The sequence below is a fragment of the Xiphophorus hellerii genome, chromosome 1, assembly GCF_003331165.1.
Source record: "Xiphophorus hellerii strain 12219 chromosome 1, Xiphophorus_hellerii-4.1, whole genome shotgun sequence".
Lineage (NCBI taxonomy): Eukaryota > Metazoa > Chordata > Actinopteri > Cyprinodontiformes > Poeciliidae > Xiphophorus > Xiphophorus hellerii.
The window spans coordinates 8,823,416-8,836,870 of NC_045672.1; the positions used below are offsets into that span (position 1 = coordinate 8,823,416).

At 37.6% G+C, this 13,455-nt stretch overlaps 1 protein-coding gene across 1 annotated transcript; it reads right to left on the minus strand.

Moving 5' to 3' along the window:
* Window positions 1-759: 759 nt before the first annotated feature.
* Window positions 760-12,454, minus strand: LOC116719631 (excitatory amino acid transporter 3-like). Its single transcript, XM_032562201.1, has 13 exons — window positions 12,373-12,454; window positions 9,855-9,995; window positions 9,472-9,564; window positions 9,032-9,143; window positions 6,493-6,535; window positions 6,348-6,404; window positions 5,475-5,656; window positions 5,127-5,234; window positions 4,091-4,213; window positions 3,751-3,945; window positions 2,913-3,047; window positions 1,824-1,925; window positions 760-1,078 (listed from the first exon to the last, which is right to left on the minus strand). Exons 1-13 carry the CDS (start codon window positions 12,419-12,421, stop codon window positions 922-924), a joined length of 1,497 nt encoding a protein of 498 aa, XP_032418092.1. The 5' UTR covers window positions 12,422-12,454; the 3' UTR covers window positions 760-921.
* Window positions 12,455-13,455: the final 1,001 nt, after the last annotated feature.

The following is a 13,455-nucleotide window of genomic DNA, read 5'->3' on the forward strand; positions in this document are numbered from 1 at the left end:
GCTCTACAACAACCAGCTGCACCAGCTGTTCTTCCATCTTGTGACGTATTCAGGGTAAATCAAACCATATACAAGTGATGGGCGATATGCCGATACAGAACAAGGTAAAAATGTCTATTGTGCTGCTTCTCTTTTATGGTTTCTATCACTATATGCTCTAGTGCTTTCAATGGGCTGCTTTTCTCCTTTTTGCAGCAACTGAACATGGACATTTTCTGGTGTTTTAAGATGAGTTACGTCAGTCTGCGCTTCCCCAACAGTATGTTTCCCCTAGACTGGTTTCTAGAACACGACAATGAGTTCACTGAACTCGACTGGTCTCCACAGTCACCAGATCTCAGTCCAATAGAACATCTTTGGGATTATTTCCATCATGGATGTGAAGCCAACAAATCTGCAGCAACTGTTTAATGCTATCATGTCAATATGGACCAGACTCTCTGAGGAATGTTTCCAGTACCTTGTTGAGTCGATGCCATTAAGGATTAAGGTAGTTCTGAAGGCAAAAGGGGATCCAATCTGTTACCTAATAAGGTACACATTTATTAGTAATGTGTACCTAATAAAGTGGCTGGTGAGTATATTTAACCAGCCATTTGAGAAAGATCAAATTTATAAATACACAAAAGACCGTAAATAGTGAGCATGCAAAAAGAAAAGTAACAACCATAAAATCTATTGTAGTACAGATCAGTTTTATTCAAACACATAACAATAGTTATACATACTCATTAAATTAAACATCAATAAAATATGGAGATATAAGTAAATAATTTCATATTTGCAAGAACTGAAAAAAAATAGAAACAAAGAAACACATGAATAAACTGATATGGCCCCATCCTCCTAATAAAAACAGGGGCAAACATGGAAATGAGCAGCTCAGACACCCCCGGATGATGACGTCCCTATCCAGAGGTTTCAGCTTGGTGGCGTTACCACTCTTCTGAGATGATCCCCTCTCTTAGGTGAAATGGATCTTGAGTGGGATGAAGGGGTGGAGGAGATGAACTCTTCATCAGAATCCAAAAAGGATAAGTCCATTTCGATGTCCTTGATGGAACGAGTCCTTTCAATGCTAACAGGTAAAATGGAAAACATGGTCAATAAAGTTCAAGACAAACTGGGACTAAAGTACCTCTTGTCTTACCACTTAGTGTAAATGACTTATAACAATCTATGCTCACATTTCTCCAAACTGAAGACATTGTGATACATTTAGATCTTTGTTATGTGAGGTTATGTGTGAATAACACAGAGACCATTGATACAGCTCAGAAAGGGATTTACACAATGTTGACAAAAGTATTATTTCATCTGCTTTCACACACACAGGGAGTGGCCAATTATTCAATGGCAGTGGCAATAACCCCTCGGAGAACGTTTTTCTTTGCAACCCAGCAGCTAGCATATATGAAGATGCTCTCCATACAGCAAAAGTAAAGGGAAAGGAGGAACTAAGGGGACAGCCAGTTTGTATTCTGGAGTCTAGGGACGAAAGTCTTTGCTGCTGTACATATTTTTTTTGTTACATTTGAGGCAGGATTTGAAACTTCAGACAAAATGTCCACACCGGTCTAGAATAGAGGAAATGTAATGAATTTAAGTCGTGCACAGATGGCATCCCATCATGGTGTTAGTCTCAAGTTCACTGTTGCTATTGAGAGTGACCTATTTGTTCAGTCTCAGTGGTGGCTTTCATACACCTGCAGCTGTGGAAGCCACTGGAACGCCGGAACTCAACGATTTGGATCAGGGAGCAAATACTTTTGGCAACATTGTGTCTTTGCAAATGAACATGTAATTTGAATAATTTCATTCACCTTTTATTGTCGGACTTCATCAGGTCATCGTAGCACAGATGATTGATGACAGCCACACCAAAGCAGTCTCCCAGAACATTCACCGAAGTGCAGAAATGGTCTCTGAAGAGCCCAGAGGAAGAGAAGAAGCATGCTGTCAGACTCAGCTTTGTTTTTCTTGAAGGTTTTCTGTCTCTCACTCTACAACAACCAGCTGCACCAGCTCTTCTTCCATCTTGTGACGTATTCAGGGTAAATCAAACCATATACAAGTGATGGACGATATGCCGATACAGAACAAGGTAAAAATGTCTATTGTGCTGCTTCTCTTTTATGGTTTCTATCACTATATGTTCTAGTGCTTTCAATGGGCAGCTTTTCTCCTTTTTGCAGCAACTGAACATGGACATTTTCTGGTGTTTTAAGATGAGTTACGTCAGTCTGCGCTTCCCCAACAGTATGTTTCCCCTAAAGCCCCACACAGTCTGCAAAAAAGGAAAAAATGCATATAATCGTTCCCAGCTGTTACCCGGTGAGCTCTGCTCACACACAGAGGCACTAAAGCAAGCAGTCAAGTTTGACCGCAATTTTCATTCCACGCCACGCTCAGCATGCTCAGCATTTACATGTTGGACATACCCAAAGCCTGAACCGATTATGTAAGTAACTGGATTATTTGAATTAAACTGGGTTTAAATATGAATAACTACTATATCTGTTTATTACGATTCAGTGATTTGGAGGAGACAGATGTCCAGCTCAGATCGTTCCTCCCAAGAAATGCTGGAGTCATCCTTGCTTCCTGAACTACATGGCTCAAAGAAATAGGATTGCAGTTCTTCAGTAGAACCAGCTCCCTCTTCTTCATCACTCCATCTAGGTTCTTCAGACAAATGGCTCAAATCTTCGCTAAGAGTCGCTCAGAACCTTCTCTGCCTCCCTGTACTCAGCCTAGTTGTGTAGGGTTTGATTCATGCTGATTACATCACAAGGCCATTTGTTGTAAAAAGCTGTTGTTTAAATCATGTAAGTGGTTTTTATCATTTCAGTGACACTTCAAAGTAATTTTGAAACACAAATATCAGGCTGTGAGCATCAAGTTGGACTTACAGAAGCCATTCCACCACCAGCAGAACGTAGGCATCATCTGCAGGCAGTCCCGCAGATGTCAGAATCAGGATAGTGATCATAGCTCCCGTTACTGGGATCCCTGCAGTTCCAAAGCTGATGATGGAAACAGTCAAGCTGCAAACCAAGCACAGCCTTCATGAGCATTTTTGTCTTAGGTACAACACACAGCTGTGTGTCAGCCTTTCCTCTTTAAGTGGTTAGTATTATGCAAAACTTACTTTTTTGAGCTTACATCGTGTCATAATGTTATTTCCTCATCAGAAACATACCTGGAGTGTCGCATAATTTCATGCATTTTTTGGAGAAATCTGAAATCCCATGACAACCACTCAGCTGTGCCTCTGTGGACTGATCGGCACTTTCAGACAAAGCTCTGAAAGTGGCAGCTTGGAACCTTGGAGCTGAACAAGGTTCACAGAGCACCCCTCTCCCACAACTCTCACCCTCAGCTCATTCAGACTAGCCAGCAGCAATTAGCAAACACGTGGAACTGTGCATTTCCTGAGCTCAGCATATGAGCTACTTCTGAGTGCAACACAGTCAGAAACTTAAAAGGTTAATAGAGGAGCGCTGTTGTTGTGATGACTTTCTGAAGGCAGAGTTTCAAAGAGTATAATTTTTAAAGAGACAAATGGCCAATTTCAAGGCATTAAATATCAAAGCCAAATATCTTTTAATTTATATTTCATATTGATTGCATTTCTTTAACAACTAAAGGTAACATAGTTACTTGGTTGTTATAAGAACCCCCCCAACAATTTAACAATTCCACTATGCATGTTTTCTCAATTCCAGGCACATCTAGGAAGTAGCTTACCCAATGGTGATTATCTGGCCGACATCCAGCACGATGTTATTTATCTGGGTAATAAAGACAACAGCGATCACTTCGTAGAGCGCGGTCCCATTCTTGTTGATGGTAGTGGCGATGGGCAGCATGAGGCGGCAGAGTCTCACATTGACCTTCATGTTCTCTTCACAGCATTGGAGGGTGATGGGCAGAGTGGCGGAGCTTAGGCAGAAAACACATCCTTTATTGGAGCACTGTTCATGTGTGGAAACTAGAAAGGTGTCCCACTCTGACAACAAGTCAGAGTGGGACTTGTTGAATGTAAGTCCCACTCTGACAGGTAATAACAAATAACATTTGTTATTACCTGGACGCAATAACAAATGCTGTCAACAAGGCCCTTGAGGTCTTCTCGAAGATGACATAAGGGTTCACTCTGAGGATTATGAAATAAAGCCCAGGAAGAACAAAAAGGGCATGGATTATAAGCCTGAAAGAGACAATAAAGTCATGCTCAGTGTTATTAAGTATTAAAGGTCAGTACTCACTGACCTTTAACTTTGATACTTTTATACATTTTGTCATGGTAATACCAGACACCTTAGAGTGTTTGGAGGGATTTTATATGATATACTAATACACAGTAGTTCATCACTGTAAAGTGGAAAGAAAATGATGCATGGTTTCCCAGTAACCATTCATCTATGAAAATGTTCGTACATCTACATTATGCATTATAGATCAACCTTTTTGCTGCAGTTCCAGCTGCAGCCTGCTGGGTTATGTCTGCACCAGCTTTGCTCTTTCTATTTCTGTTTCTATGTTTTGTTATGATTTGTTTGTCACATTCCTCTCCGCAAAATAGCGGACTATAATCATTTGACCTATAATCAAGTGATTATAGGTCTGGATTTGACTAGACCTTTCTAACACATGGATAAGCTGGTGATATCTAATCCTCAAGAGCCAGTGTACCAGACTTTTAGAAGTTTCCCTTGTCCTACACGCTTGAATTAAATGGCTGAATGGCATCACTAGCATGCAGTCAAGGACCCGGTTCCAATACTCAACCGGGCCCCTACACCACTCTATGAAGTGTGGACTCAATCAAAGTGCACACAAGGGTTCGAGTGGTCAGATTACAAGCAGGCAAAAATTAGAGAATTCTAACAGTACACTCCCGAGTCGAAACGTCGATATCCAGTATAGATATTTATGCTTTTCAAAGTCATCGCTGGATTGTATTCATAAGAACTGATCTCTAAACATAAAGAAGGAGGAAATCTCAGTAAAATCAGTGATACTGTTCTGTAAATAACATTCAAAGCAGTTTCTCTCCTTCTTATGTAGAGTTCAGTGGTTTCAACTTATTAATAAAGCTGAGACACAGGAGGTGTACATACCCCAGAAGAACCAGCCCTGAAAGCTTTCCAAGTTTAATGATGGCGCCCCAGTCCTGCACCTCCAGCACCTGGTGTGTAACCAGGAACAACACTCCTACTGGCAAGTACCTGAAACAAAAAGCAGCCAGAAGGCTAAATAAAATAGGCATTTAAAATTTTTGCTTTACTAATTTTGTTAAGAAGGTTAACGGTCATTCTTGCCGTAAATACAAGAACTGAAATGACATTTAAGTGGTATAGTACTGGTGACTTCCTCTTGTGTTTGATCGGAAATAATTGAGATAATATTCATGTTAAAAATGGGTCTAATTTGGTAAAAGAGTGAAATGATGCACTGTTTGATCTTACCACAGGATCCAGTTAAATGTGATTTTTATTGCTTCGTTGAGGCATTGAATGACCTGCACAGTGACATTGGCCTTGCTTTCCACCTTGTTTAACATGATGCCGATGACAAAAGACCAGACGATCAGTCCTATCATGTTGGGTCCAGCAACATAACTGCCTATCAGTCTTATCTCGGTGTCATTCTGTGCAAAAAAACAAACAAACAAACAAACAAAAAAACAACATAAATATGCTGTTTCTAAAACTCTTAGAGCAATATTGTAGAAGTGCCTCATTATTGGACAATAAATATCACTGTTCCACAATTAGTCGCATTAAAATCCTAAACTTCAATGTATCTTATTTTGATTTATTTTGTAAAAATGTATTTAGCAAAAAATCCCCGTTCAGATTGAGAGGTGGGAAGAAACAAATTCAATAGAAAAACATTTATATATATATATACAAACATAAAAAAACCCCCAGTCTTTGTGTATTTAAACAATTTTTTCATCACTTAAGTCTTTTAGTGTTTTTTTTTTCGGGCAAAATAAAACAAAGAAACTAAATAAAGAGCTGCTTACATGGAGGAATTTAAAGGTGCCTAAACTCATGGAATACATAAATAAAGAAATGATACAAATTCCCTCTGCTCATAGCCAAAACGGGAAGATATTTTATGCACATCTGCATCACATTTACATCGTTACAGGAATCCAAAATCTCTTGACTTCTGCTTCTGACATCAGCTGTTTATACAGTCTCAGCTCTACTGGTGTGTATTGGGAAGCTTCGACCAATGGCGAAAAGACTTTTTTTCCCCCCACAAAGGCTGTGAAGACTTTTGGAAGTTGTTATAGAAAAAGAACAAAGATCAGGAAAAAAAATACTCACCTGACCAATGTTGGGGACAGATTCTTCTCTTTTAATATGAACAATCTCAGTCTTGTACTGAGAGGAAAATAAATAAACTGTGGGAACTTTCCAAACTCAACATGGGAATTTACACAGTGAGCTGTGCTTCTGAATAAAAACATACCTGCTCATAGAAAGCCTGAAGAAAGCTCTCTGGAATCATGTTCCTATGTGAGTCAAAGGAGAGTCACAAAATAACTGTGCTTGTAGATGTTAGTCTTTCTTAGTCGCTTTGGTGCATTTCTCAAATCATTCTTGACATTTGCGAAAAAGTGCGTTTCTCAAAACAATTTCTACAAGCAGCAAAACACCTTGGATTATCTGCAAAAGCCAGTTTCTTTCTCAAAATTAAACATCTGAGTCAATGAACGTGCCAATGCCTCGGAATTAAACGTCCTCATTTCATTGTGACAGTCAAATTGATTGGGCGTGTTGTCAATATAACAGTGTGAAGGGATGTTCTGTTGTAAACTACAGCTAAAGTTTTGATAAGTATTGTAAATTGTAATTATGGGAGGTTAATGGCAAGAGACCGCAAAATTCACATTTATCCTTTTACTGTAATCTGCTGACCCGACCATGTTAGTTTGGCACGGAAAGAACAAGACAAAACTGCAGAGCACAAAGAAAAAAAACAAAAACAAAGTAGAAATGGGAACATAAGACAATCGGAAAACCAAACTTATGACATAATTAATTTTTATGAACATGACGTAAGTAAGAAGAATCAGAGAATCAGATAGAATCACCTGCATAAATGTAAAAAAGTATTTGTAACTTGTTGAAAGAAATGAGAAACTTCTTTTTTTGATGTGCTTAAGAGGCACAATAATTTGAAGATTGAACAAGAAGTTTTTGTGAATTTTAATTATGTTCTGAGAAAAGCACCAAACCAACTGAGAAAAACTGTAAGACACAAAACATGAGGATATAATTTTTCACCATAAATTTTACACATAAACCAACATAGTTTTAACTCAAGCAATGGGAAGAAAAGGCACTTATATCCCTTGAACCTTTCCATATTTTGTCACATTACAAACATAAGTGTATTTCATTGAAATTTATTGTGAAAGACCAACAGAAAGTGGTATGCATTTGTGAAGCAGAAAGAAAATTATACATGATTCAAAACATTTTTACAAACTGAAAAATGCAATGTGCAAAAGTATTCAACCCCCTAAGTCAGCGGTTCCCAAAGTGTGGGGTTCGCCCCCTAGGGGAGGCATAGTGCCATTGCAAGGGGGTCGCGGGAAGCAGTATGGATGAATGAAAAACAAAAACTAAACAGTTACACAAAAGTGTTTCACTGTAGAGATGGTTTGTAGTTTTGTTGCAACCTGAAGTGTGAAATTAACTTCGGTGGAGTTTGAAAACAAAATGTGTGTAAAGGTTTATGTCTGGTTGAACGATGTGTGTGCCCAGTTGATTTTTTTTTCTCTTTTGGGGGGATTTTATTATAATCCATAGGGGGGCCCAGAAAATCTTTGGGAACCACTGACCCAAGTCAATATTTTGTGGAAAAATATTTTGCTTCTATTACAGTTGAAGCTGTAATAGAGACTTACACTAAAAACTGCAAGTCTTTTAGTGTAAGTTCCATCCATCCATCCATCCATCCATCCATCCATCCATCCATCCATCCATCCATCCATCCATCCATCCATCCATCCATCCATCCATCCATTTTCTGTACACAATTGTCCCTAATGGGTTCTGGAGGTGCTGGTTCCTATCTCCAGAAAACGTTTCGGGGAAGAGGCGGTGAACACCCTAGATAGGTCACCAGTCTGTCGCAGGCTTTGCACATGTAGTGACTGAAATTTCTGCCCATTTTTCTTTGCAAAACCGCTCAAACTCAGTCAGATTAGATTGAGGGCATTTGTGAAGTGCAGTTTTCTGATCTTGCCACAGATTTTTAGATGGGTTTATATCTGGACTTTGTTTGGTAGCCCATCTTTATGTTTACAGCCGTTGTCCTGCTGGAAGGTGGACCTCTACCTCAGTCTCATATCTTTTGTAGACTCGAACAGATTTCCCTGTATTTGGCTCCATCAATCTTCTTGTCAACTCTGACCATATTCCCTGTTCTTGCTGAAGAGAAGCAGGTACAGGGAATATGGTGTAAGAGCAGAGGGGGGGCTGCGTGGTACAGCAAAAACAATTGGAATTAATTTATCATCAGAATAAAAAATCAAAATTCTTATTGCAGGACATTTATCACAGCAAATGATAAGCAAAGCAATAAATGTGCACTCCTAAATTATAATGAGATTAGATTACACACAGGTGTTAGGCATTAATACTCATCAGGCAACTTCTTAGGGCTATTGATTGCATTCAGAGAAAAGGGGGCTGAATACTTTTGCACACCACTTTTTCAGCTTTTTATTTGTAAAAAATGTTTTGAATCTAATAATTTTCTTTCTATTTCACAATTGCACACCACTTTGTTTTGGCCTTTCTCATAAAATTCCAATGAAACACATTCGTGTTTGTGATTGTAATGTCACAAAATATGGAAAAGTTCAAGGAGTATGAATACTTATAGTATGTATTTGTTAGAGATGATAAAAAACATCTATTGTATCTTTTCTATGCAGGAAACTATAACATTAATATGCAGAAAAGCAGGAATTTTGCCTGAACTCTTCTTCTCTCACCTTAAAAGGTCCTGAAGGACCAAATGAATGGAGAAGGGTGGGACATCCGGAGATTCAGTGGATGAAAGGTCTTGCCCCTCACCAGGCTTAGCCATTAGCACCATAGTCAACCCTACAACACAAATAATCTACAAAAACATCACCTCACTCTGACTATTGAAATCTGGTCTAAAACCCCATCTTTTTAGATGAACCTATTTTTCGAAGATTATGATGATGTGGATTTTTAAAATCTTTATTTCATTCTGTTGCTATTGTTTTATGTTAGCTTTTAACGGTACAGCAATCTTGATTGTCCTGAGATGCACTTTTAAATGAACAGTTTTATGATTTTTTTTTTTCAACAAGTCTCAGGCAGCATGTCAAAAACAATAACACAATACCCTCTATGGTGGTCTTGATAAATCTACATTAAAATTTGCTACCTATGAGAAAGTTACCAATACTTATGGCAATGAAGGTAGTGCCACAGATGTAGGTTCCAGTGAAGATGGCCATTTTCTTGGACATTTTGTTGCTTAATTCAGTCACTCCTGAGAAATGAGAGCAGAACCAGAAGTTCATGTGGTGCCTGAGCAATGACTAGGACAACATGCCAGTTCATGTGTGTCCTAACAATAGTCTAAAGGTCTGAACTCATCTTTATCTTCTTATAGTTCTTAGTCACAAGAAATAATTAGTAAGATCACCATATGAATCTAATGTCCAGATACAGCTATGGTCAAGTGTTTATCCACAAAACAATGAGTGAGCAACTTTCAAATACATCTTTATAATAATAATAAGTTCATACATCAAGTATCTACGTTCATATTTAGCTTGCCTGCGATCACGCTTGTCACAATGAGGGGGACAGCAAATATCTGAAGCATGTTTAGAAATATTTCCCCTGGCGTTTGGATCCAGTGAATTTGATGTGGAGTTAGAGGAACTAGAATCCTCAGCAGAAATCCAAGGCCCATCCCTATGAAGCAAACAAGTCACAAACACACACATTTTTATATATTTATATATACCATCAAGATGTGAAAACAACCTAATGGTATACTTTATAACAGCCATTGGAAATAAAAGGAAATGCTTTAGTTTCAATGATGAATAATATATTCTTCAAAGTTTTTTTCTCTCCAGGTAACATTGCACCCTGATGCTAAATAGGTAAACCTGTCCAGGGTGTACCCAGTCTCTCACCCAGTATACCTGCTACTGTAGACAGGCATCAGCCACCCTCATGACCATGCAGGACAAGTGTGTTCAGGTAAAGAATGAACAGATGGACGTATTCTAATTAGGCTTGTTTATTTTCAAAAATATCTTTTAGAAATAACAATACATATTAGGCATGCTTTTTTGTCAAGCCTCATCTCTGAATTAAATATGTTTTATTTTGGTCTGATGTGCAAATTCTACTGTTAAATTATGTGTTTTCATTGTCTGTAAACAGAAAAGTATTATTAGAGAAGTGAAGGTCTGGAAACATCCATCACTTTGTTAACAGAGTTTCTGAACTAAATGTACTCTTCAATAATATCGTCATGTATTGAACTGCACTGTAACGTATCGAACAGTACCATGTGTAAATTTCAAAACACAAATGTTCATCATGAATCGACAGCAGAAGAACTCCCCCATCTGATTAAAACGGCTTCTTTATAAATGGAAAGGATGGGGACAAAATACACAACTCTCACAGTCATGATAAAAAAAAAAGTCCAATAAATCAAATGACGACAGGATTAATTGGCAAGATAAAACTCCTACAGTCAAGTTATGAAACTCACAACAAAGAAGCAAAAAAACTTGACTTTCCTAATTATACTAACAAAGATTTTTGGAAGATTAAATTTGGTTATTAATACTGACAGAAGAAAAGTAAATAGGTTAGGTTAGGAGAAACTTAAAATTTTTGCAGAAACAATAAAATGATTAAAACCACTTGTATATTAAATCCATTATAAGAGAAATTAATATATAAAACAATCACAGTTAAATGTTTGTTACAGTGTATGGCTTTGATTGAAAGTGGAACGAATGAGTTCTTGCAGCTGCTCAGTCTACATGCAAGAGCTCTGAGTCAATAAGTTAAGAAACTGATACTCTGAATGAAGAACATGGGTGGGGTTTGAGATGATATTCTGGGCCAGTCTGGTTATTGTTTCTTTTGAAAATGGTCTGAAGTGAGGCATACTGCTTGACCCCCTTCTGCTTCATAGCTCTTTGTGTGAAACAAATGAGCTTAGCCTTCATTTGGACAGACAAGTTGCCAAAACAGGCAGAAACGCTGAATGAAGGCCTGGTTTCTCTACAGTATGTAGAAAGAGCAGCATCACTTTCTGAGTAACACCAAAGGGTTTCAACCTGCACTGAAAGTGTAGTCGCTGCTGCAGACAGAGTCAATCTGAGCAGTGCACGAGAGTTTATTGTCAATTTGTATTTCTGGAAATAACAAGATTATTCTAAAAACAAATCAATCAATCAATCAAATTTTATTTGTATAGCACATTTCAGCAGCAAGACATTTCAAAGTGCTTTACATCATTACAAACACAGAAACACAATGCAATATAGAATCAATAATCAACATTAAGTCAAGTTCCATCCATAAATTTGTAATTGATTACATTTCAAATACAATTCTAAACAGGTGGGTTTTTAGTTGAGATTTAAAAGAAGTCAGTGTTTCAGCTGTTTTACAGTTTTCTGGAAGTTTGTTCCAAATTTGTGGTGCATAGATGCTGAAAGCTGCTTCTCCTCGTTTGGTTCTGGTTCTGGGGATGCAGAGCAGAACCAGAACCGGAAGACCTGAGAGTTCTGGAAGGTTCATACAATAAAAGCAGATCTTTAATGTATTGTGGTGCTAAGCCGTTCAGTGATTTATAAACTAACAACAGTATTTTAAAGTCTATTCTTTGAGCTACAGGGAGCCAGTGGAGGGACTTTAAAACTGGTGTTATGTGCTCTATCTTCCTGGTTTTAGTCAGAACGCGAGCAGCAGCATTCAAAGTACATTAACTAACATCTTACAATACGACAAATACACATTTTTAATTGTTTTCATCTGTGACCAACAAATAAGTCAATATTCAAACTTGAGCTACACTTAATTAGGGTCAGGGGAAAATACATACCACCCCCCCCCCAAAAAAACAATTAAACATTTCACTAGGGTATTAAGACTGCACATATAAAGTACGCTTACCTCATTTCAGTAAAAACCCTGGTTAAACCCACTAACTTCTGTCTCATCAGGCAGCAATTCCACCACACAAATAAAACAATAATAATAATACTTAAAAAAAAAATCACAAGATGTTCAGCAAGAAAAAAAAGTTAGTACTTACCTAAGGCAACTGAAATCAGGGTAGCGGCCTGAAATATACTTTCTTTCATTGTCTTTGTTTCACTTCAGTCCAGTGGGCTGGAACAGACGGGCCAGTCTCTCACAGCTGGTTAGGATTATCAATTGTTTTTTGGTGTCCAGTGCTGGTTAGATAGAAGAGATTTGTCCCCCTTTGAAAAAAATGCTCTGAAAAACATATTTGGTTTCCATGGATACCTTGGTAAAAATAAATAATACAACTTAATAACACCTTAGAAATATTTGAAAAAAGACAGTGGGCTTTCTGTAATTTGATGTGATTAAAAACAAATTAGGTTCCGATGGTCTCAATAGGATTCATTAGTTTGGTAGTTCAAAGAAGTATTTTTTTTTAAAACAGGCGTTTAAGTGATTTAAAAAGTTTCAGTTTCAAAAGGATCTTGTTGTTCATTTTGTCGTCCAGTGTGTCTTTGGGTTAATTTTTTTTCGAAAATGCCAGGAAAAGCATTCCTGGTCTCCTTGGATACCTTACTTTGGTTCAAAAACTAATCAGTGTTAATATCTGTTTAAATTAAAAAGACAATGTGCTTCTAACAATATTAACTCTTTGAAGTGTTATTTTATGGGCTTTTTATTCATGTGACTAGAATATATATATTTTTTGTTTTGAGAGAATGCATCAGTTTATGTAGTTTAGAGTTTAGAAAGAGAGAAGGCGCTTGGCCTGAGCATATTAAAAACAAAAACATGTTTAGTATAGATGGGAATTGTAATATTAAAAGAATTATTTAGATCAATATATTGTTTGAACATTTGTCAACAACAAACTGTTGGTTGTTTGCAGTCATAATTGAATGTGCAGAGTCATAAATCATCAATCACCTATGATGCATTTGAAAGAGTAAAAATACAATTTTCTGGCAGGACTTTATATTTAGTTCCACATTGAGTTTTGTAGATGCATATTTCTACGTTAGGCCTTGTGTCTTCATATAGGGCTTTATTCACACTATAGAAATGGGGGGAATGGATCCATCCTGCCTTGTATCAACGGTTCAGGCTGCTGGTGGTGAAATGGTGTGGGGGACATTTTCCTGGGACATTT